The sequence below is a fragment of the Lates calcarifer genome, linkage group LG9 (assembly GCF_001640805.2).
Source record: "Lates calcarifer isolate ASB-BC8 linkage group LG9, TLL_Latcal_v3, whole genome shotgun sequence".
NCBI classification, from domain to species: domain Eukaryota; kingdom Metazoa; phylum Chordata; class Actinopteri; family Centropomidae; genus Lates; species Lates calcarifer.
The window spans coordinates 17,270,988-17,296,545 of NC_066841.1; the positions used below are offsets into that span (position 1 = coordinate 17,270,988).

The 25,558-nt window shown below is 38.9% G+C and overlaps 2 protein-coding genes across 4 annotated transcripts; one reads left to right on the forward strand and one right to left on the reverse strand.

Annotated features, from left to right (window-relative positions):
- Positions 1-4,856: 4,856 nt before the first annotated feature.
- Positions 4,857-6,593, forward strand: LOC108887530 (neuropeptide FF receptor 2-like). Its single transcript, XM_051073000.1, has 3 exons — positions 4,857-5,184; positions 5,426-5,525; positions 5,631-6,593. The coding sequence occupies exons 1-3, from the start codon at positions 4,857-4,859 to the stop codon at positions 6,502-6,504; spliced, it is 1,302 nt and encodes a 433-aa protein (XP_050928957.1). The 3' UTR covers positions 6,505-6,593.
- Positions 6,594-17,475: 10,882 nt separating this feature from the next.
- On the reverse strand, positions 17,476-25,188 carry LOC108883078 (probable global transcription activator SNF2L2). 3 transcript variants are annotated; one of them, XM_051073001.1, is made up of 6 exons: positions 24,827-25,188; positions 22,694-22,923; positions 21,063-21,168; positions 18,944-19,045; positions 18,652-18,796; positions 17,476-18,460 (listed from the first exon to the last, which is right to left on the reverse strand). In XM_051073001.1, exons 1-6 carry the CDS (start codon positions 24,920-24,922, stop codon positions 18,327-18,329), a joined length of 813 nt encoding a protein of 270 aa, XP_050928958.1. In that variant the 5' UTR covers positions 24,923-25,188; the 3' UTR covers positions 17,476-18,326. The 3 variants fall into 3 exon arrangements, with proteins under 3 accessions (XP_050928958.1, XP_050928959.1, XP_018531657.1); XM_051073002.1 differs by having other exon boundaries at positions 25,023-25,181; XM_018676141.2 differs by lacking the exon at positions 24,827-25,188 and adding an exon at positions 23,632-24,506.
- Between the last annotated feature and the right edge of the window lie 370 nt (positions 25,189-25,558).

Sequence of the window (25,558 nt, forward strand, 5' to 3'; positions counted from 1 at the left end):
GACTTGGTCATTCTTTTTATCATTGTATGTGCAAACTTCTTAAATCCTCTCTCCTTTATGTGAACAGTAAGAACCAACCAGTCAAACAACACTAGGTAAAAACCTAGTACGTGGTTGTACCATCTGTGGGTATGGAAAACTGTAGTCAGTTTGTTACAGGGATGCTCCATCTCCAGTGTGAGATAACTTTGGAATGAGCTGCACTGTTTGTGCTGTTTGATTCAGTCAGTCAGTCAGTCAGTCAGTCAGTCAGACGGGGACAGACATTCACGTTTACATTACTGTCCTCCAAACAGCTCACACTCTCCACTCAGACACAACCCAGCTGGATGTCTGGTTCAAACTAATGACTTTCCTGCTGTGAGGCAACAGTGTTGTGTCAATGTAGTTAATGAGATCATATGACCGAATGCATCCAGTTGATGTTTTTGCTGTTCACTGTATCACAGATAATGTATATATTTCCAGTGCAGCTGACACATCTGTGCTGGGCTCCTGCTTTTAAAGCTGTAATACAAGGCCAGACATTTTACAGTACAAAAAATAATAATTACTTTGATAGGTTTTATTCCTTTCCAAGGTGCACAAATGGGCAGACAATGACTGTCTGCATGGTTTGGGTTTTTTTTTTACTTTGAATTTAAATTTGAAAAGCCCACTATAAGTGAAGCAGAATCTGCTGTTGTTGCTGGTGCCTTTCACCTCTGAAAGACAGAACAGCGTGTGCATTTCTCTCTCCAGCTCGAGCTGAAAAGCTAATGCATGTTATTTTAATCAGCAGCGGCTTGATAAATGACACTACAGACAGACAATGATAGACCTAAAATGACAGTGGCTCAGCTACATGTTTTTTTTTTGTTTTTTTTTTCCAATGCTGCAGTGAGAGTTTTAACAGGAACCAGAAAGTGAATGCAAATTAGTCATGTTTTTAAATCCCCTCATATTTTCCTGCAGGGTTAGGAATTTACTCTCTGTGTCTCACTCTGTGTTCAAGGCAGAATATATGTCCTACAAAGCATAAGCATAAACATAATTTATGTAAATTATAGCATTATAGTGTGGTGTTGCAAAGAACAAACATATTCAGTTTTCTCAGAAGAAAAGCATCATATTACTTTTATCTTTCTTTTTCTTTCTTTTTTTTTTTTTTAAAAAAAAAACATATTTATTGTAACATATTATAGTGGAAACAGTTTTTTGTGTGTCACCTGCAAGGCAAAGCTTTTCACTTTACTCGGATGTGGTTATTATACCATATACAAATCATGTTTCTGAAATAACACGGTTTTGCAGAATTCTGAGCACCTGCATTTTTGACACGTTTTGAGTGTCTTCTGAGGGGCTCAGCACTGATCACTACTCCTGCAGAGGTCAGTCAGGTGAAATGCAATGATAATTTGCAAACAACACCTGGGACATCAGCATTAAACCAAAGGGGAGAAATATTTTAGGACACAAAGCAGAAATGTAGCCTGAAGGGATGAGTGCAGAGAACTATGGAAAGACAAGAGCACTGTTTTCAATTGCAATTGGCCAATAGCCTTGGGCAAAGAAAGGAGAAAGGGACCCATTATGAATAATTTCAGCTATATAGTTATTTCAATTTATTACTTTACTCACATTTGAATAATTTCATGTCATTAACTCACCTGCATTTCCAGTTCCATTTCCATACTGAAAGGAACTGAAGAGTAATCCTTGTGAATGAGAGGCCAACAAGCCAAACAACAGGAAGGACGTCACCAGTCTTGTAATCATTAACACGCATTTGTCCAGCTAGTTGAATGTAACATTGACCATGTTCTTAAGCCATTTTGAACCCTTAGTTTTGTTATTTATTTTTACAGATGACAAATTTAGTTTGTCAGTCTGTTGCTCCACATTGGTTCATACTGAAACAGGAAAAAAAAAAAAAAAAAAAGTGTGATGTTTAGCTCACCCATCCATGTCCCTGTAATCAGTTTTGTGGTCCCTTAACTTTTCATCTATAGTACCACCATCAGGTCAAAATTTTAATTTGCCCAATTGATTTACGACCTGATACAATCCAAATTAATACAATTTCCATCAGTATCTGCTGTAGTTAGTGTTTTGTTCTAATTAGCAAATGTAAACGCTTGCTACCATGCTAAACTAAGATGATGAATATGGTAAACACTATTGCTATCTTCTAAATAGCAGTATGTTAGCATTGTAACTGTGAGCATCTTAGCATGCTGACACATATAACTACTGTTGCTGGAAAAATCGAGAAAAGATAACAATGTTTTGATAAGAGCTTCCTGTGATGTCCTGTAAAACCACACACAGCCACACAAACACATAACCCTCTGCCATCATCACAACTTGTCAGCTGCTTTCTGTGTATTGTATTGAACATAATTCTTGTAACTTTGTGTGGCAGCCACCACGAGGCTCAGTAAACACTAGAAATTCTATTTTTAAAACTTCATACAAACTCCAGCTGAGCTTCCCCCTGTTTCCTCTGCCTCACTTCTGTCAAAGGTGAGAATCCCTACAGTTTTGACAGTTTTTATGTGAGAGGCATTTTAATATGTTAATTAACTACTTTACAGCAACTGCAGTTACAAGTTAACCCTGAGTCAGCTTACACTGACAGTTAATGAGCTATTTTGTATGGCAGCTGCATTGGTAGCCTTGTTGTTTCCTCCCTTCTGTCCTCCTTTCCCCTCAAGTCAAACATCAAACATCCACTTACAAAGCATCAACCCTCCTCCTCAACCTGATGCATATTGGTCAGGAATCACCCTGCACAATCACTCCTCACCTCTTCCTCTCACCTGTCCCTCCTACATTGATTAGATATTGCACCCTTTAGTTTGTGAGAAATGCTGCAGACAGCTTTAATGAAACAATTTTAATATATATGTATACCAATATGTGCCATAAATCCAGTTAAAATCCTACACCGTAATTAAGCCAGATTCAGTTGCAGAGACTTCTGTGAACCACTTAAGCTTCACAGTTTCTCCGTTAGTGAAGGTATGAGGGGTGAGTAGAAAAAGGTGAGACTTCACATACGTGTAATCTGATCAGTGCAGGGGTGAGAACTGAGGAGGAGGACCGACACTTAATAACTGGAGAGTTGATCCAAGATGAGCAATGACATCCCTCAATGCCCATTTGCCTGAGTGATGCCAAAGATAACAGGTGTCTGAGTCTGTTCAGACGCCCCAGCCTTTGCCCCCCACTGGCATATGCTCAATACATAGTGTGACAGCTGTATGAATTATATTCAATTCACACACCGCCTCCAGACATGCATTGCTCCCCACACCTGCACCGCCCAGTACATCCCTCCCCAGTGACTCTCATCTCCCCTCTGTCATCTATAAGCACTACAGCAGTCTCTGCGTGGCAGGCACATTGCGCAGGGATGAGAGCGTGCAGCTTTTTGCTCTGAATGTGAGGAATTTCTGTGAAACGGATATATATCCTGTAAAGAAGAGAGGAGGACAACTCAGATACTCAGTTTCCTGTAAGGTAAGGAAAACGAGTGTGTAGAGTGGAATTATTTGAGAAACTTTAGAATTTTGAACTTGGAAAATGAACCTCTGGAAGACATTGTGACTTCCCATCTCATTACTAATAAATGATGCACACAGCACTGTATGATTTACTCTTGTTGGTGGTAAAAACACAGAGATGTGAAGACTGTATGATTGACCGCTGATGAAAAAGAAAGAAAGACTTTTTTATCAGTTAAACAGAACTGTCAGTCCTTCAGTTTTCATTGAAACACTGTAAAGACTGATCAGTATAAGATACTAACCAGGCAGGACTTTTTTCAGTTGAAGCTCAGTTTAACTATGGATTTACGGTGGTTTATTTTTGGTCCCAGATACATTTATAGCATTTTGGAAAATGAGCTCAAATGTCTACTCGTGTAATCCATGTAATTATAACAAGAACAAGAGAACAAAGAGTTGTATAGTTTCAAGGCAAACAATCTCACTTCATCCAAACCCCTGCTGATTAAAAGACAAACAAAATCTGATCTCAGAGGGTTTGAATTCCAGGTATTTGATTATGTTATGCTGTCGCTGTTTAAAGCATGCTACAGTATAATGAGCTGCATGATGACTGTGACTGAGGAAGAAACTGTAACTAGCAGTGCAGCTACAATCAAATATTCTCCTTTACTCAGATTCTCTCTTTGAAGACCGAGAAACGCGAAGGTTTCAGAGTGACTCTGAGGCGAACTGTAACAGTGGCACAATCCATCTGAAATTCAGGAAGTGTAGACAATAAGTACGCTGCAACATTTTTTATGATAATTTTACTTTTTATTTTTATAGGTTTTCCAAATCTATTACAATAATACAACCTTAAAATATAATTAAGTGTGCTTAATCTCATATGTAATTACTTATTACAATACAGTTTTTCTGCAGAGGGCAAGGGCATAACCCTTGTAGAAAAATTCTAGCAAGGAAGTTCCCAAAATCTATCCAGATGTGTGAAAAATGACCAATCACATAATGGTCAAAAAGAGTGAAAAAGTCAATAGTAATCTTATTCATTATGTTGTTTTTACAGGGTGTGCAGAGCATGCACTTGACTGAATCAACACCTACAATCATCAAAAGACACAACAATTGAACTATTGATTTCTTGGAGAGGTTGTTTTATGTAATTACCAATTGATTCGTCTTCTTGTCTTCAGCATTGCTCTCCCACTGTGTGGATGTGTATGATGGTGCTCTGGTTTATAATTGGTTGATTTTGTTAAGGGAAGATATTTGATATTTAACCCAGAGCACATTCGAGGTTATCCTCATGTTATACATCTGTCTGTTTCTATTTCTCTGCCTCTCTTACAGCCAGATATCACCATGACCCAGAATCTATCTCTCAACACCACCTGGGAGAGCCCGAACCCTTCCAATTCCTCAAGCTTGCAGGAAAATCCTTTGACCAACCAGGACATCACCTATGTGGACTTCTACCTCCACAAGCCGTCCGTGGTCGCGGTCTTCACCGTCTCCTACCTGCTCATCTTTGTGGTGTGCATGGTGGGAAACGGGGTGGTGTGTTTCATTGTGCTGCGCAGCAAGAACATGCGCACAGTCACTAACCTGTTCATCCTCAACCTCGCCATCAGCGACCTGCTAGTTGGCATCTTTTGCATGCCGACCACTCTGGTGGACAACATCATAACAGGTCAGGATATAAAGTTTTTGTCTGGACTGTAGTTCTCTCTTTAATAACATGGAGAAATAAGAACTTCTCTCATCACTTCGTAATTCATATTCTTCTGGCCTCTGTATTAGCTTTGATTTAGAAATGGTTAAACACGTTCTACCCATTAGGATTCATTTTAACGCTTAAATAATTCATGCAGTCTGCTTGTCTTTGTGTTCTTACACTCAAATGATTCTAACAGTTTTCCTCCTTTCTGCAGGGTGGCCATTTGGCAGCATTGTGTGTAAGCTAAGTGGGATGGTTCAAGGGATATCTGTGTCAGCATCTGTGTTCACTCTAGTGGCAATAGCTGTTGACAGGTGAGGGATGTAATTGTGTTACTGGTTATTATGTGCTTGTGTGGGTGTGTACCTTATCCTAAGAGACTTCTTTCCCTTTATGACCTTCAATCCCCTTTATGTCAGGTTCCGCTGCATTGTCTACCCTTTCAAGCAAAAGCTGACCATCGCCACCTCGAAGCTTATTATCGTCATCATATGGGTCCTGGCCGTGTCCATCATGTGTCCCTCGGGGGTCATGCTCCAGGTCACAAAGGAGCAGAGGGTGAGGATAGTCCTCAGCCGCAACAACGACACCCGCCCCTTCTACTGGTGCAGGGAAAACTGGCCCAATCAGGAGATGCGCAAAGTCTACACCACCGTCCTCTTTGCTAACATCTACCTCGCTCCTCTCAGCCTCATAGTCATCATGTACGCACGCATCGGCGTCACCCTCTTCAAGACCACTATTCCTCCGATGAGGGGCAGTGGAATTGTGTCTGCAGGAGGCAGTGGCAACAACAAATTGAGCATGGAAGGTCGTCAAATGATTTCAAGGAAAAAGAAGAGGGTGATAATGATGCTGCTGATCGTGGCTCTGCTCTTCATCCTCTCCTGGCTGCCCCTGTGGACACTGATGATGCTGAGTGACTATGCTAGCCTGACAGAGCACCAGTACCGTGTCATTAATATCTATGTTTATCCCTTAGCTCACTGGTTGGCCTTCTTCAACAGCAGTGTCAACCCCATCATTTACGGGTTCTTCAATGAGAACTTTCGCCGAGGCTTTCAGGCGGCTTTCAAATTCCAGCTGTGCTCCGTCGACATCGCTCAGAGGACCTTCTCCCATCGGATCAGGGGGAATGCTGTGCTCCCGGTCCAGCCTGCCGAAATCAGCAGATCAGTGCTAGTGGGGAATGGGAAGTGCTCGTGTCAGGATGGGGGGTGTTTGGCTAGTAGAGGTGACATCAAAGAACAGGACCTGATCATGGAAGATCTGGAAAAGGTGTCCCAGATTTAGAGAGACTGACACTGTGCAGCACAGAGACACTTTAAGAGGTTTCTGGAGAATTGTTTATCGGATTTGAAAAACAATGGGAAAAGAGGCCTCAGAAATACATGATTAAATGTCATGTGTATTTACTCCAAGTGAATGTACTTGCAAGCTCTGCATGTGTCATCGTGAATCATTTTGAATATACTTTATGAATGTTTACTCATGGTGTATGTAGCAAAGAACTGTATGAATAGTATGAATAGAGAGTGAAAGAAAGTCCCCAAAAAGTCTGATTCTGATACAAGTGTTGCTAAATCCTAACTAGTGGATGGGCACTGTGGTATCTGTGGTATCATCCTCTTTAAACCAGAGAAAAAAAAAGCACAGATAAGGCACAAAATACAAAAACAAATTCTAGCCGTGGCAGAAAACTGAGTGTAGCACCTGATCTCTCAGACTAACAAGCTGAGTGAGAAAAACAGTTTTCAGGGCCTTCAGGCGAGGAAGTATTATCTGAATGTCCATTTTTAAAATCACAATGAAATGAAATTAGTTGGATAACAATGTAGTTTTTGTTGCTTCTATTGTGTTTTGTGGTTCACCCTCTGTAACCCTATTCAACTGTGGTAACTCTATTGCAGGTGCTATAATATCTGTGATGTCTGCTCTGTGCTTCAATGAATGGCACAGAGGTGCAGCTCGATCAGGCTTTTATTCAGAGATACACTGAACGTTACCCTTACTGCTAAAAGTTTTAAATGCTTCAGGGAGAATGAGAGCCTCTCCAGGCATCTTTTGGCAATTGAAGACATCAAGATTAGAATAGGAGGCATTTCAAGAATGAAGTCTAAGGCAACGTAATGAGAATTGTGCCAGCCAAGCTGCTCCAGTCAAAGTGCACGTTGTAGCGTCCCAAGGCAGTTGGCACTAGGCTGTGACATGCAGGGGACAAAGCTTATTAATATATAATGCATAATAGCCACTTTTGCCTTACACAAGGCACAATCTTTTTTTTCTGAACCATTTGAACATGACAGTACTTGACTGTTTAAATAAATGTCAGAAAACCTTCAAGTCTCAAGAAAACACCTGCAATATATGTCGAGTATACAGTATGTTCTGCTGTAGTGGAAGAACTTGAGTTTGGAGTAGCTATCACAGCTGTGAGCAGGCCGTGTGTTGTTACATAATGATAGTGTTATTTTACTAGTGCACAAAGATAATAGCTTTGCAAAGAATGTAAAATATTTATGTAAAAAGTTTAAGTTATTTTCTGGAAACTAAAGGTCTGCGCCCTTATTTCCACATGCAGTTACAGTATATTTGAAGTTACCTCAGTATGTGATGTGTTATTGAACAGTGCTGTTGCTAATACTGGAGCAGGATAACATTAACATGTATAGTAAAGAGTGTATATATTTGATATTCATTATGATCATAAAGAATTGAATTTGTTAGATATTCTTGGGATCCATACTGTTTGTATAATATTTTTGTGATTATTTTGTACAATTATTATTTTGTACTTTTATTACTGAAATATTTGTCAAGTCTTTTTTTGTGGTCAATATTTGGAAATCTTCAGTACGCTATGTGTTTGTGCCACAGTCTTAAAGGTGCCCTGTGGAGTTTTTGACCACTAGCAGTGCTATGGAGCCCTGCTGCACATATTACAATATACATTGAATATATACATGTTTTCATGCAATTCTGCTGATTGGCAGTTGGTGGCAGTACTGCACCAAGAAATGTAGCAGAAAAAGTACATACATTAATGTAAACAATTTGTGATTTCTAATATCTAAGAAATCAGTTTTGTGTTTCATGTGAGAAAAGAAATTCATTCAACAAATTTGTTCAACCTTAAGGATATAAGCACTAAATAAATGACTTTGGCTTGTTTACAAGAAAACTCTGCAGGGCATCTTTAAGATCTTAACTTGAGAAATCATAATGATAATGATATAATCTAATGTTTACTCTCCCTAACAAACTGTTGCTTATCAAGTATTATGTTCTGGAGTGTGTAATAGTAATGAAATGAGTCATGTAATTGGTAGTGTCTGTTTTGTATGCTGCAGTGGTACTTATGCATGTTTTCTTGGATTACAGTTTATTAATGAAAATTCTTCATGCTGTTTCTCCAAACATCTTGTTAAACAGTAGCACATATTGTCAAGTTCTACATACGCAGCAGTTATGAAAGCACTCTGGAAATAGCCAGTCTCAGGGATTGAAGGAGTAGTGTACGTAGTGTTTACAGTGCATACTTGATCTATTTTGATGATGTTGGTGGTGTATTTATTTTTGGTTCACCACAGGAAGGATACGTCAACATATGAAAAAGGTTCCTCAGAAGATGAAATTCTGAAGGTAAATGAATGTAATCACATTGTAGCTTTTAAGACCTGTATTCATGCACACAGATAGATGTTATATATATATATATATACAGTATATATATCTCGAACATATTGTGCCCCCACTGTTATTTGCTGCTTGTTTTGCGGAATAGAAATAATGGTTTTCAGACGGTGTGCTGATAAAAAATAAAATGAGTGGTTCCAAAAAGAATGTTATTATTAGTTATTATTATGCTAAAACTGCAGTAGTGAGGCTGCAGAGAATAACTGAAGGTTTTGCGAGAGAAAATGGTAGTTCACAGAATCAATAGATCACATTTCGTTAAGGTTGCAGTTAAGATTGTGGGACGTTCATAAATAAAACAAACAACAATGACTACTGGTTTCAAACAGAAAACAAACAGCGTGTGAAATCCTGTGTGAAAGTCCTTTGTTACGTTAATCCATTCATCCACCCCAACCTCCTCCTCCTGATGTGTATCACTCCAAATGCTACATCAATAAACTTCCTCCTTTCTGTTCCCGTCATAATCACTGCAGCTTCTAGAGTCACTAACAAAATATAACTATGGGTCATTATAAGCTTCTCACTTGGGTTTGTTTTTTTACAGTCTCTGCAGTTTAACATATACTGTTGCACCTCAACATGATGAACCTGAAAAACCCTGCCCCATCAAAAAAGACTCATTGTAAGCTTTAGTAATAGCTTTAAAGGGCTGACCATTATCAGTGGAGGAGGATGAATAACCATTGCATTACTTCTGCTGGCAATGGAGGGTACTTGATTTTAAAGAAAATCTTTAACACTTCCAGATGACATTTCTCTAGAAACCAGTGATCTGAATTATATTGGCTTTGGACCATAATGAGTTCTTACTCAGCTAACTCTGCATTACTGCATCACAAAAACTATTATTAATCTTAAAATGCAATTTAAATGGTGTACCACTAAAGATTTTATATGCAAAAATCATTCTCATAATATCCAACAAAACTGCACATTAAAAACTGTGGTGAACTTGTGATGTTACCGTAACATTCAAACCTCCCTATTTTTGGACCAAAAGCTATTGACAGGACAGTTATTATAACTGTGTATGAACTTAAGCACAAGCGGCAGCTCAGTTAAAGTCAGGGTAAGAAGAACTTAAAAAGTTCCCCCTGCTTTCAGTACTGAAACAGTCAATGGAAGATGTCAGATGTTAATTGTTAATATAGACATGTTACTGAAAACAAGACATCTTATATGGACTATTCTATGTAAAATTCACACCTTGACTTCAGCCTTGAATCAAAAATGGCAGCTAATCCAGCTAATTACTTGCATGCTTTTCAGATTTTCCTAGATATTACTGGTTGCATGTGTTTGGCAAATGTAACAGTCTGTTATTTGTCTTCATTAAACTGAAGAACCTTTAAGAAATGTAATTGTTAATATCATCAAAGCACTTTTTAATTAGCTGTCCCTGTTTAATTAGCAGAAACAGATGGGAATCTTAAGCCAGATGATCAAAACACTTGGATGATACATTCAAGTGGGATCAAAAGAATAAAGACACAACTTGCGTTTGGGAGATTGTTACTGAATCCAGTGTAGACAAAGTAATGGTCACTTCTATTACACAGATCAAACTGCTCTGATGTGGCATCCAGTTCTTGAAAAGCTCTTAAACTGAGATTTTCTCTTCCATTCATTTTCTCATCCCAGACATGAAGTTTGTACGTTTAAACTTTCATGAAACTTTCAGCTTCTGTGAGGTAGAGACCTCTTCTAATGCTCCTGTGAATCTGCTACTGAGAAACCTCCCCTGACAGGACTGGAAAAGCACATCTTTGTCTCCCTCTGCTATATTACTCACTCTGCTTTCTTTTGCCCATAGGTCATGTTAGGTCATTTCTAGCAGCCATAGTATTTATGACAGGAGCAAAGGAGGAAGTCAGGTGACGAAGAGGACGATGACTTTAAAGTCTCCTTTGACACAGGAGCCCACTGTTTGTTTCCCATTTGAAAGAGTGTTCCACAAATTTAACTGCATGTTTATTACTGTAAGGACACATTCCTCATAGGAACGATTGACATACATAGTCATTCAGGTAGGAGGACTTATTGGGTAAATTAAACAAATAAAAGTGAATTTACTATTGCCAAAACACAAAACAGAGTCAAGCTGTCTCTAAGATCAAGGTACACTGTATGTAGTGAAGCAGAGAACAGCAACACTGACAGAATTAATTCAGGTCATTATTCTTCAAGCTGCTGTATCCAGTAACGCTGTTCTCTCTCTTTGATACAGTAGTTCTGTCAGACATTCTGTTGTGTTTGCTGTGACAGAAGACAGCTGATGTGTTTTAACGTTATGAATAAACCAACCATCTCCACTCTGACAGTCTGGATTAGTGACTTAGAAACTCGGTGTAGCAATAGTTGAGCCTCATATGAAAGAGAAACATACTGTATGTGACCAACTTTGTGTAGGTCTTTCAAAAATGCCTGGCAGTCATTCTCGAGGAGGGACGACTTGAAAAAGGCAAAATAAATGTAAATGTCAAAATGACCCAATTTGTCTGGCAAAAGTGTAAAATCAAAGGAAAACAGTAGAGTTGATAGTTGTTGATAGTTACAGAGCAATAAGATCAAATGTGATCAACTGATATTAGAGGTGATTAGTGAAGGCCATAATAAATGTGGACCACACTATCTATTAAATCTGTGCCCTGTGGGGAAACAGAAAATGGATTGTCTTCTCAACAGATTAAAGTCACCTTCTGGACCCACTAATCTCCAAAAGCCATTAGTGTGTCTACCTTCAGCAATATCTCTATCTGTGCTCTTCCATTAGGTTTACGTGTCATTTTATGAGATTTCCATCAATAAGACATACGTGCCACTGTGTTTCCCAGAGCTATTTACTGTAAGAGCCCATGCCTTTTAGCTGCTCCACACTGAGGACATTGTTAATCTCTAAACATCTGTGAGGAGGTTTTTACTTCTGACACTCTGCACTTCATTAAATGTTAAGCAGCATATCTCAATACTGTAAATTCATTTATTTAGTTTTCATTATCTTATTACACCTGGGGAACTACAGAAAATACACTTTGACAGAACAAGATGGTAGACACTAGATATATACTAGATAGGGAACATGTTGATGAGTAATATTCTAATGAGCTTTCTGGTGATTGGTATGGGATTTGAATGTAGATATACAGGGAACAATGGTAATACACATAAAAAAAATATTATCACTGAGGAAAACAAAGACTGTTAATTGTGTGTTTGGGTAATCCTCGTTACCTTGGCAACAACCACTCTTCAATAAAACAAGACAAGGACTGCTAAGTGTGGCTCTCTGAGGCACTAGGCACAGTGGTGCCTTAAGCTAAATGTTAACATACTCACAAAGACAATTCAACATGCTACTTCTTAGCAGGTACAATGTTTTGCATGGTCACTATCTTATTTTAGTGTTAGCATACTAACATTTGTTAATGAGCAGTTAACACAAGCCGAGACTGGAGACTGTTTTTTTCAAAGTCCTGGTCAAAATTTAAGTTTGTCCAGTGCTTTAAGTTATGACTATACACCTGCAGAACCAGTCTCACTCAGTGGATCACCACATTAATCACAAATCACAATCAAACCTTATAGTGGCACTAATGGGAACATCATGGTATTACCAAAATTGGTAGGATTCATCCTCTGGGAACAAAAAAAATGTGACATTGGATCTAGTTCAGCTATTTCACATGAAGAATAACAACATTCACCTGTTAGTGTCACTACATTAATTTCATGGCAATCCATCCAATAATTGTTGAGATATCACCTCACAGGGAAAAGGAAAAGCAGATCACTAAACTTATCAGGCCATATTTGTGGAACAATTTCAGTCTGAACCAAAGTGGTGGGCTGAATGACTAGCCATTAGTATGGTCAAAAATAAACCTCAGTTTTACAGAACTTCTTCAAAGCATACTTCAAAGAAAGGAAGAAACTTATTATGCATGTCCATCTTGCAGGTTGGCCATCAAGAATAACCTTTTGAGTTGCTTTGAAAAACATTTTCACTGATTTCTGAGATATAAAGTATGGCAGACTCTCCAGTGATATACGGCTCTTAACATAAACCTTTTTTTCATTGCATTAGTTTTGAGTTTCTGTAGCAACTGTGGTTACTTGCAGAAGATGTAAAATATTTTTGAATACAGGCAATATAGTTGTTTTGGCTCTGCATCTGGGTACAAATGATGTCATAACAAGACTGAAACTTATACATATTGCATACTCTAGCCAACTCCTCTACCCATTCTTGCACTTTATTGCAAAACATTCTTCAAAACATAGCCAGCCATCATTTAAGTCTTGTCTCTGAGGCAGCTGATGGGTTCCATTCGTTTTAGTATGCTACGAAAATCTACTGCCATTCTTGCAGTGTTGTAAGCAGGCGGAACCTCACTGGTGGCACACTCAAGGATTCTTTGACCTCCAGACTTGTGAGTCAGCTGTCAGACAGCATTGCAATAATGAGCTGTGTTGTCAGAATTTCATCTGTGAAATCTCTGTTGTCACTTCGTCCTTGTTCCTAAAGTCTATGGGCTGGTAACTAAAACACCAAAACACTGCATTGGGTGTTTTTGTGCCTATGTAATAGAATTTCCTGCATCAGTAAACTTCAGAAGGACAGCAGGAGGTTCAGTGAATTTTACACAACAGACAGTTAAAAATCAGAATAGCAAAAAAATATATCACATTGTGTGTACTTAATGTAACACAGCCTGAAGAATTTATGACAATACATAAATAAATTCAAATACAAGTAAACAACATTGTAACATTGTTTCTTACTGCCATTTCTCTTTTCTATCATTAACAAATCCAGGTTGTTTTTTTTTTTTTTTTTTTTTTAAATCTTGTTCATATCTTAACCTTTAAGCAGTCCCACTTAAAAGTCACTGCCAGAGAGACCACATAAAAAAAAATATGTTTTTCCTATCACAAAGCTTCTATCTCAAAAGCTTGAGTGTATGAGTGAGAGGAAAGTGTGTGTAGAGGAGGTGGCATCTCTCATCATAGTTTCATGTGTGCTTTTCTTCTGTGTGAAGAAGTTAGGGAGAGGCTACAATGAGAATGCTTGATTCCACTGATTTAAACAGACTCCTCTCTCTGTTGTTGTAAACAGACCTTTTGCACTTCATCTGCATAAGACTAAAGTCAAGCTGATCGCTGTATACCACTGTCCACTTGACTTTATATGATATATTCAGTCATATTCATAACGAATTTATGTACTAGAGATGGCATGACACTGAATTGTAATTCAAGGACACTATCACTAGCCACTCACAGAAATCCTCCACTGTTGTCTCTGAATACCAATATGCAATTGACTGAGAACATTTTTAAAACCCAGTCACAACAGCAGTTTGAAGTGATAATTTTGATGTTAACACTGACTGAAATAACCCTGAAATGTGAAAGGTTTGCATAAGCTGAGAATCCCGTAGAGAATCAGCTCAGTCTGCACCTCTCACCATCAGCTTTTTTTCTCTTCCAGCCCATATAGTTAAATCCCAGTGACTGTCTCCCTTATATAAAACTGTGAGAAGCTGCTTTCTCCTAAAATAAACGTGATAGGTGAAGTGACCTAAACATCTAGCAAGCAAAAGAGATTTAAATATTTTTCTCTGGAGTTTGCTGACCAAACCAGGCCTGAAATGTTTTGAATATAAGTTTGTTTTTAAGCATGTTTGCCTCCTAGTGGTCATAAATACTTAATATAGCTTTAAAAGAACAGGTTAACATTTAGAAAATGTGCATACTGGCTTTCTTGGAGAGCTTTAAATGGGAAGAATGCTGTCAGTTTTATTTCAGTTTTAGTCAATGCATAAAGGGAAGAAATAGTTCCATCGTGTAACTGCCCTAAAACCAGAGGTCTTGTTTTTGTGTTTGGGTTGAGTGTGGGTTAAACGAACAGGATGCATTGTAGTGTAAGTAAATGAACTTTAAAGGTGCTGGCAGATACATTAGGGAGGTAGCCACTGTTCTCTGCCTCCGGTCTTTATACTAAACTAAGCTAATCATCTCCCATCTCTTGTCCCATACTCTACAAACAGCAACAGTACCTGACTTTCAAGGAAGAAAATAACTAAGGGTATTTCCCAAAGTGATTATTCCTTCAAAGCTGTCAGTGTTCACACCAGAACTTGTCATTTACACGAAAATGGACTTGCACTGTAAGTAATATTACTACCAGTAGGCACTATTTGTTGTGAATAATGTCACACGGCGGTGAGGTTTGTCTTGTCTTGGGATTTTGGTCTTGTCATTTCCTGTTTTATTTTGAAGGATTCACTCTCCTCTCGTTTCAGAGCACTTGCCCTTCCTCATGTGTCACCTGTGTGTCCTGATTACTCATTGTCTCCACCTGTTTCCCATTACCTCTGCGTGTTTAAATAGTCTGTGTCTCCTTTGTCTTTTGCCAGAGTGTCTTTGTCCGTTCACCACTCCTAGCCTTGTATCCACAGCCACAGTGTTGCCTCCAGTAAGCCATTGTTTCTCTGTAAGAGTGATTTTTTTTGTTTGTAAATTTTGATATCTTAGTTTCTCACCTTAGCCTTAGAGTACTTTCCTAGTTGTTTGTTTTCCTCCTTTAGGAGCGATTTTGTTTTACTCGTTTATGTTCGTAGCTATCTTAGGTCCTCCGTTTTATAGGAGAGAGTTTTATTTAGAGCTTTTCTGGTTTTCCTCCTGTTGGAGTGTTTTTTTGTTAAATCTTTTCATAGCCTTTTGTTTGCCTCCTCTGTGAGTGATTTTGATTTGTTCTAACTTTATTAGCCTCCGTTCATTTGTTTTTTCCTCCTCTTGAGAGTGACTTTTTGTTTTTGTTTTCTTATTCTGCCCTAGGATAATTTTATAGCCTCTGTTTCTTTGTCACTCAGTGAGAGAACCTTAGTTGTAAATAAAGTCTGTTTTATTTACGTCATCTCTGCGTCTGAGTCCTGCCTTTTAGTCTCGGCCTGACAAATAACAGATCTGATTAAAAAGTAACCTGTACATTTCTCTGTAAAAACAGATACTGTTGGTACCAGTATTTACTACATCCATTTATTTTAGGTACTGACTTAATTACTCTCAGAAAATAGGCTTACAAGTAAAATAGTAAAACATATGCACTTACAGACCAGCTTTAACGTGTCAGTCAATGAAGACATCCATGTTACCCATATGTCTCTTTCATCACTTCTGATTTGATTGATGTCATTTAGACTCTCTAACTGATGTGACTGGGTGGGCACAGACTGGCTGTGACTTTGCCACAGATGGTGCTCCTGTAACATATGACGTAAAAAGCTATATGGAGGATATGATTGACGTGTATGGGAGAGATGATCATCACAATTTGAACATCAATTACGTAGCGGGTGCAAGAATACACATGGCAAGGCTTTTAGCAGCCAGGGCTCATGCCTTTCATGGACCTGTATATACAACATGTTTGTTTCACATTAAACTGCTCCAGAAAACGCACACAACAGACAATGTGAGCTGCACGCATATATACAATGGTCGCACAGTAGTGGTGATTAAAAACTACAAAGCTGGTATTGTGTCTTTGTATCTCTGTTGTTACATCACTTGCACTTTGTGTTTAATTTGTGATAACAGTTTTTTACAGCCCTGAGCCTTTATTTATCTTTCATTTAAGTCCAAATGTTTACTTTTTGCATTTTGAAGTAAAAATCACTTACTCATTCTCTTCACTTTTACTCCTTCTCACTAACTTGTAAAAACTATTTATCAAGTTTCTTTTGACTCAGGAATACACTACCCGATGCAGTATTACTAAGAATAGAGTGATTTTTTTGTATTTAAATAGTTGAATAGTTTTCTATTTATCTGGAATGCAGACAAAAAACTTGAATTAATCTGGTAATGATTTTATTTAGAACCTCTTTCTAAGTATCTTAATTGTCTGCACATGACAGTGTGCTACTAAATCCTCCTAATGACGTGACAACCTCTACCAAGAACAGAATATCTTGCAGCAAAATTTTGTGTCCATTTCAGCCAATCCCTATTATTTCATAACTATTTACATGTCTATACACTATACATATATTAGATTGCTTTGTTTTGAAGTAGAAATTTACTTGATAAATTTCTCCTATTGCTCACACTCAGCAACTAACAATTTCAACGATAACAATTTCTTTTATTAAGTTAGTATTTAGAAGCATTCTTAAGAATATGTGTTAGATGTCAATACAAGTAGATACAAGCCCAGGTTTTGATGTGATCTTTTATCTCCAGATTGTGCTCAAAACATGTAATGATCTTATAAATTGCTGCATTAAATATATGGAGAATGAAGAAAAGAAATACCGCTAACATTAATGAAAGGTGACACTGTTGCTTAAGCATGTGTTTAAAACAACCAGAATTTTAGAGATAACTAAACAGCTCTCTTGCGCCACCTATTGGCCTGCTGTTGAAAGTACATAACACATACAGTATTTATGCTCAAAAGGGAATAATACTGACTCTGACAGTAACTCCTGGTTTATAACGGTGTGACAAGTGCTACATCAACAGCCACTACTCACATTAATAGTAATCACCAACCAGAGGGACTTTTTGGTAAAATTTATTTCGCAAGTGTTTAAGTGATACATGTTTCCAGGGATTGTCTTAACAATGATGTTTTTCACCCTCCCCAATAACTAGGGGAGTAAATGAAAAGCAATTAAGTTTTTACTTACTTTTCACACAGACTGTACAATATGTGAATATACTGTAGCACAAGGGATACAAATGTTCAACTTGAGTACCCTTGATTAGACCCAAACATATTCCATCAAGTATCAGAAGCAGACAAAAGGTATACTATCAGTACTAGTATTTATTAAGTCTCTTTGACTCCACGTTTTGTTTTTTGTTTTTTTTTTAAATCAAAGATGTATAATCTCTAAAATCACATTCAGAGATTTTCAACACACTTGAAGTGTTCATTTCATCTCATTTTCTTTAAAAAGATCTTCCCCTGTGCTTCGATTCTTTAACCCTGAACACATCAACATCATCAGCAGGTGCTGCTCTGGAGGAGCCGGCTTCAGGAGAGATATACAAATCATGCTCCAAGACATATGAAGGCATTTCATACAATCAAATATACTGATTAAAAACAGTCAGTGAAACTGGTTTTTTACATAATATCTGCAGAAGCAATCACAGGGACTAAGGCAGATAAAATGGAAATTATAATTATTGTAAAAGACCAGCTAAATTAAACAAACAGCACTATGTGCAGCAAGACATGTTTGAGTGGCATGAGTCATCTAAATGAAAAAGCGTTATTCCATGAGTTCCTCTCTTTGAGTGGCCCTTCCCGTTTTATTTTCAGTGAAGAAACCAATGAAAAGGGATGTGGCAGTGAAAATACATGAACAAGAATACAAAAAAGGATTGGAGTTCCTTTCAGTTCAACCTTCATCTTTTGTGGTGTTATCCTTTAGATCTTCATCACTGTCTAAATCACTGTGGAGCCTCTTGGCCATGGTATTTCTGCTTCTCTCCTCCTTAGCCCCCTTCTTTAGCTGGTCGGGTAATGGTATCACTGGTTATAAAAAGAGGAAACTGGATTATTCTAATGTAAAACCACTGTCATTTTCAAATGCTCCGCTAACTAAAGTCAGGTTGATGAACGTAAGAACAACCAGCAAAAGGTAATTTGAAAGATTTTGTCTTTTTATTTTCATTTAGTCACTTAAAACACCACCTTCCTGACGCTTGTGTCTGATCTCTCACCTGCTGATGGAACAAACTGGTCTTCAGCTCTGCTGCCATTATCACTGTGACTGGTGCTGACCGTCTCTTTCTGCTCCTCGTCTGTGACAATTCTCTGTCTCGCACTCTCAAAAACAGACTTAATGACAATTGAATCCTCATAGATCTGCAGTGGTCAACATAGACACACACACACACACAGATAGTCAGAGCCACATCTGGATCAGAACCCATTTATCACAACAATAATAAAATGGAGAGTGTGAAAAAATGATTTTGTTGCTTTCAAGTGAAAGAATTCCTCTGGGTTCACCTGAGATCCCTCCAGGTTATAAGTCTGAGCATTGTGACACAGGAGGAAAATGTCCTTTTCCAAATCCCCCACACTTCTGTACTTATGATTACGCACACGTTCCTGTGAAGCAGAGGGTCAGTATCAAACCACTGCAGTAAAATTATTATGAAACAATTTAATATGGCAGGGTATTCTTATAAAATAATAAAAAAAAATATGATAATCCCAAATCCCCCAAAGTACAGAACTAGGCAAGGTTTCCACACACAACTCACAATAACTGAGTGTCCCATCTTCAAGGATATTTTAGGAAATACTTTTTCTTTTCTTCTTTTCTTGAGCCTGGGAGAAGATTTATGCATATGAAGCTAGAGCTAGCAGCTGGTTAGCTTAGCTTAGCATAAAGAGAGGAAGCAGGGGGAACACATGGCCTGGCTCTGTCTGAAGGTAAAAAAAATCTACCTATAGAAGCACCTCTAACGCTCACTAACGACCATGTGTGATCTGATTTCAGATCAGATCTCCTGAAGGGGAACCATTGAAATTGGATGTAATTTCTGTAACTTTTTAAAACTCAACGGGCATAATTTCATGTAACTTTTTTTGGATAGGAAACCACCTCAGTCTTATGAGGACATACATATTTCACTGGTTTTGAGTAATATGAGAGTGAGTAGATGATTTTGATCTTATGGAGAGCTACAGTATTCCTTAAAACCTCTGATGTTCTACTGAATTCCAACTTTTCAAGTTTTCTGTAGCTAACAAAGCTTGCTGACATCAGTGGTACACCAACTTGTAGTAGGGAGAATGGTGCCTCTGTCAATCCCCCCTGTCCCCCAAGCGCCTGTAATTTTGGTGAGCCAGTACAATCTCCTGCAAACTGAGTGATAGGCAGTGGCTTATAAACTGCCCAGCAAGTTTAAGAGTAATGTCATTTAGAAAGACTTAGAGGTCATTAAAACCCAGCATTCATCTCTGATATCCACTGAGGAAACAGCATTTCCAGCTTTGGAAGCCGGGAATCATGAGAAATATACACCATTCAGCCATGTTTCAGTTCAGTGAGTGGGACTAGGCAGTCGGAGCTCCTGCCATGCAAATGAAAGGCTTTGTTTTCTGAACATGAAAACTACTTAACTGCTCAAAGTCAAAGCCCAGCAGAATTCATTATCAATCGTGGCTGCAGAGACTACTGTTGCTCAGCAAAGCTAGATTTTGTTGCTTCAAGCAGGATGTTTAATGTGTTATGTCAATTATTTTGAGGTGAATACCTAGCTAGTAAAAAAATACAGCAGGTAGCTACAAAATAAAGCTACCAAGTAGGTCTATTTTATTCCTCTTTACTTGGTATAGCTTGGCATTCATGTTAAGTTTTATGATTTTTGGAATTGAGCCCACTGGTGGTATCAGTAAAATGAGTTGGCTGATTAGCTGTTGTATGATACCTTTTTTTGGTTTGTGTGTGTCATACACTTGAACTATTGGGTGGGTTGCTATAAAATGTGGCACATGCATCCATGTTCCCAGGATGACATGTAATCACTGGTAATCACCCTTAACTTTTATCTAGAACTATCATCAGGTCAAAAGTTTAAATTCAGCCTCAGCTCTACTGAATCTAGAGCTACGTATGGTAACACTAAACTAACACGATGCTGGTAAACATTATACATTATAAACTGTCATTGTGAGCATTCTGACATCAGCAGTGTTGTGCCTGAGTACAGCCTCTCAGACCTTAGTCCTCTTAGTCTTGTTTCTTATCTTTACGTAACACCTAGAGCTGAAAACAAAATTTGTCTTTAAATTTGGGAATAATTCAAAGTGAATGATTCAAAGATTGTTTTCCAATACATGAAAAATACATCAGAGTCTCAGTAACAATTATTACTTTCAAGCTTTTCTCAAACTTATACACATTTCTCACGTACATTATCTATTTGGCATCACACTGTACCTATAAACACAAGTTATACCTCTTCAATTACTATTTACTAAAAGAAGTGTTTAAATATTCAATACAGACACTTTGTGTCTTTTGATGTATTATGTATCTGTTGGAGTTTCATCTCCCTTTATTTGATTTTATCTCAGAGGATGAGATAACAATGACAGCTGAGGATGTGACACATACCCTGATCCTTCTGAAGTCCACAGGCTTTCGGATCAGCTCGTAGTACTCAGGTACCTCCTTCTTAGAGGGAAGCTGCACAAAGCCTTTACTGATCTGTCGTCCCAACCTGGAAGCACAATGTGATAGATCAGGTAATTTTATCATGATAGAATGGTTGTTGCTCCTAATGTCTTTTAGGCTTCGGTCATGACTTATTTGATTATCTTCAGATAACTATTTCCAATTTTGTGCTGCTCGTTTTCCCTTTTCAAGGCTGTTGCTCCCAGATAATGATTAAATCACATCACTGTTTCTTTGCAATCAGTGGCTAAATAAATCTTATCTCTAGATAAGAAAGTCGGCACAATCCCGACTTTATTGCTACGTAGATGCTGCGTATTCTGACAGAACTTTCGGCTCAGTCCAGTGGTGAGATGATGCTTACACAGTCACTGCAAAACCTGAAAGATGTAACAGCTAGAAATTTGTTATTATTTAGGCAATTCATTTTGATGTTATGAAATGCCTCCTTTGTTTTGAAGAGACTTTATTTGCTTTGTCTACTAAACCAGTGAGCCTATATACTTACCTAGAGTATGGACAACAACAGGAAAACATGTATGTGTTCAGACACAATGCAAAGCAAATTTTAGAGACGAGGCGCAACTTGAAAAAGTTTCAACTTCAATTGGAACAAAAAATATATACATATCCTGCAGTTTTATGAATGTAACGTTACTTCATAAATGTAGAGACAAGAGGAAAAACAAGAGTCTGGAGGAACATAACTGAAAGAGCTGTTTCATGTGAGTTCTGAGTTCAGAAACACACACATAGACACACTCCCAAAAGCGCATGGTTACTGTACTGGTAGGAGATAGCCACACTGTTACTACAAATGTCTGCCTACACTTAGTTAATTAGCATTACTTAATTAGCAAATGCTAGCATGCTAATATGCTAATCTAAGATTCATTCATTCATTATCTACACCACTTATCCTTTAAGGGTCGCGGGGGGCTGGAGCCTATCCCAGTTGTCATTGGGCGAGAGGCAGGGTACACTCTGTACAGATCGCCAGTCCATCACAAAGCCATATATAGACAAACAAGCATTCACACTTACATTCACACCTATGGGCAATTTAGAGTCACCAATTAACCTAACGTGCATGTCTTTGGTCTGTGGGAGGAAGCTGGATTATCCACACAGGAACCCACACAGGCACAGGGAGAACATGCAAACTCCACACAGAAAGGTGAACCCAGGTGAACCCAGAACCCCCAATGTAAACATGATAGCATACAGAGGTTAGCATTTAGCTCAAAGTATCACTGTGTATAAATAAGCTACAGCCTCACAGAAAAAAATACTGAAGGAAAGTATTTTTTTCCTTCAGTATTTTGTGATAATGAAATAATGAATTCATGTTTATAAGAAGTAGTTTGATGTCTTCAAATAATGGGATCATTAACTTGTGACTACCAAATTATGAGTAACAAGGGCTCAGGGATTCTGTAAACATGACATTTTAAAGATTTCTGCAATAGCAAAACTGTTTCTTCCTGAGCTAGTTCATACGCTCAGACCAACAATATCATTATTGCATCACAGTGCCACAGCACAGTGAACAAATTATCCAGCACCCTCACCCGTCCTTGTAGTTGATAACCATATCGACCAGTGTGTTCAGTGTCCTGGTGAGTTCAGGTGGATTTGGAGGCAGTTTCTCAGCTGGTGGGCGCCCTCGCTTCCTTTTGACCTTTTCGCCAGTTTCCTGCCCGGCCTGCAGCACTTTCTCTCCATGGTGATCGCCTTTACGCTTCTTCAGACTGATGTCCTCTTCCATGTCCTCCAGGGAGCCGTTCTCTCCTGCCTCAGGCTGCAGGAAGAGGGAGCGATGGGTGGGGACATCTAACAAACTCAAACAAACTTATAAGGGTAGAGTAAGGTGGGTGAAACACTGAATGGTAAAAACATGTACTGTACATATTGTAGAGACAAAGTCTGTAACATTCTCCCTTTGCTGTTCAGCTCAGCATCACAAGGACAATAACAATTGAGGAATGGGAGGAGAGAAGAAAAGCTGTGACTGATTTCCATTAATTTGAACTCTTCCTTTGTCTTTCATGTGACAGTTCCCAGAAACTCCTACACACAGTATATGTTTTCAAAGACAGAAACCTGAGGCACTTTCAGACAGCAAGCTATAGAGTCTAAAGTCTAAAACCCTCAAATTAAAGCACTCACAATCTCCCTCTAATTATCACTACTGGCTGGAGTTTAAGTGTTCAGAATTATAGAGTATGGTTCTGTATTCAAATGAAAGAGGGTTTATTTATTTATTACAATAGCATCTGAATTTGCATGGACTGGAGCGACCCAACTGCTGCGCTGTCTCTGCAAATTTAGGACAGATTATTTTATCTGGAGGCTTTGATGTCAGATGATTATCGAGGGGAGGCAGATTTTTTAAAATGCACAATGGATGTGAATAAATTTGAAGAAGCCATGTTCTATCAAAGCACAGAGTCTAAAAATACTAATAACGCAATAAATATTAATCCATATTTTCCTGCTTTGCACTTGCCTTCATGCACAAAAATGAGAAGGGGGAAACGTGATTTTAGGTGTGTGGTTTTCAACAAGGGTGCCTGCTGCATCCTGTGTTATCTTCAACCATTTCATTGCTCCCTTTCCAATATCTGCAGCAACCACAGTATTTTCCACAAAGGCAATTAGAGGCCAGAAACATGAGTATGCATGCAGCAAGAGAAGCTCTAGCAGCAGCAGCAGCAGCGGCGGCGGCGGCGGCAACGGCAGCAGCAACTCGGCTGAAGACAAGAGGGGAGGAAATAGAGAAGGCATCCTGTCCAATCCGAACAGAATACTGATGCATCAATCATATACACACTCATACAGTACACAGAGCAGCATTCACATCATATAATACAGCATGCACTTGAGAAAATGTATTTCTCAAGGACAGACATGAAAGCATCCTGAAATAGTACATTTTGCACACACTGGTCAGAGGAACAGTAACAGCAGCATGCAATAATAACAACTGTCAAGCCCAGAGAAATAGGACTAATAATGGCAAACGTGAAATAGTGAGAATCAAAATGCATGCCTGCACTTCCCAACCACAAGACATAGCAGGGAACTGAGTTAGAGGACACAACAACACTTGAGAGGCAACAATAGAAATCCTGCTCATCATCGCTCGGCTCAAATGTAGGCTTTGAAAGCCCCGCTACTCTCTCTAAGGGGCTGCAATCGTTCCAGCGGAATACTGGAGGGATAGAGGGGTAATCCTCAAAGATGTATAACACAGCTGAGAGCTGCCTGATTGACTGTGCATGTGTGAGTGGAAGGGTGTCAGTGTGTGCATGTGATGCTCCATGCCTGTGCTATCTCCTAACAAGCCTGCCTCTTCCCTGACTAATCTGGCAAAGATTCCCTCTCATCTGTTACAACACACACCTACACCCCCCCCCACCCCCCCCACCCCCTGCTCTCACTCGCGCGCACACACACATACACACACACACGCATACACGCGCGCACAGACATACACAGACAGACACGAATAAACTCAGAGACACTCGCTCTCTTTCCCTGGCGCGCGCGCGCACACATACACATATACACACACATACACATTCAACACACACACACACACACACACACACACATTTTATCCATCTCTTCCTCTCTTCCCATGCGATGTAGCCTGGCTGAATCCTGAGCCTGAGAAGAAAGACATGGAGAAGGGTATTTACCTGACTGCAATCTGCAGGCTGGCTATCAGGATCGGCTGCAGCTGTGGGGGAGAGAATTAGCAAGCCAGCATAGCGGCGAGCTGCTAGTCTCTTCATCAGCTGATCACTCAGAAGCAGAGCCCAGAAGGGGGGAGAATAAAAGCGCTATGTTTTCATATACAAATCAATGGGCTGGGGGAAAATACAAATGCCATACCCATCTCCTGTCTGCAGCTCTCCGAAGTCTTTTTCCTGACTCTGGAAGGCCCCGAGCTTGTCTCCCTCTGCATGTTTTTAATATCGACTGTTGCCAGACGTTTTTTTCCTCTCTTCCTACCCTGCTGTTAAAGTTATCGGGTCCATTTTTATTTTTTTACATTTTTTTTTTATTTTTTTTATTTCTGCATTGCATTTTAGAAGGAGCGTGCCATTTCATGTCAACTCATGCAGGGATCTTAGGAAACATGACTCCAGCCTGCAGCAACACGGACATTCATAGGTTCATAGTGAGAGCAGAGTTTTGTAGGGCTATGTGCAGCCCCAGAATTCCAGCAGGGTGATTAATGCATAAATATTGACTCAGATTACACTTAATTCCTTTGCCAAGGCAGCAAGGAAAAACACCCCTGCAACACTGAGCTGTAACAATTGCAGCAAAAACAGTGGACTTTTTCTAGTGTGGGCTGATATTCGCTCACATCTGGTTTCTGTAAATCAATTAAAGTGTTTTTTTCCAGCATGTTGTGCAAAATG

Excerpts from the sequence above, each read along its gene's own strand:
- LOC108887530 (XM_051073000.1), top strand. The coding sequence starts at position 4,857 with ATGACCCAGAATCTATCTCTCAACACCACCTGGGAGAGCCCGAACCCT. Across the intron at positions 5,185-5,425 it reads GGTGGACAACATCATAACAG|GGTGGCCATTTGGCAGCATT; the intron begins GTCAGGATATAA and ends TCCTTTCTGCAG. Across the intron at positions 5,526-5,630 it reads GTGGCAATAGCTGTTGACAG|GTTCCGCTGCATTGTCTACC; the intron begins GTGAGGGATGTA and ends CCTTTATGTCAG.
- LOC108883078 (XM_051073001.1), bottom strand. The coding sequence starts at position 24,922 with ATGAAGAGACTAGCAGCTCGCCGCTATGCTGGCTTGCTAATTCTCTCC. Across the intron at positions 18,797-18,943 it reads ATAACCTGGAGGGATCTCAG|ATCTATGAGGATTCAATTGT; the intron begins GTGAACCCAGAG and ends TGACCACTGCAG. Across the intron at positions 18,461-18,651 it reads CCAGTTTGTTCCATCAGCAG|TGATACCATTACCCGACCAG; the intron begins GTGAGAGATCAG and ends TTTTATAACCAG.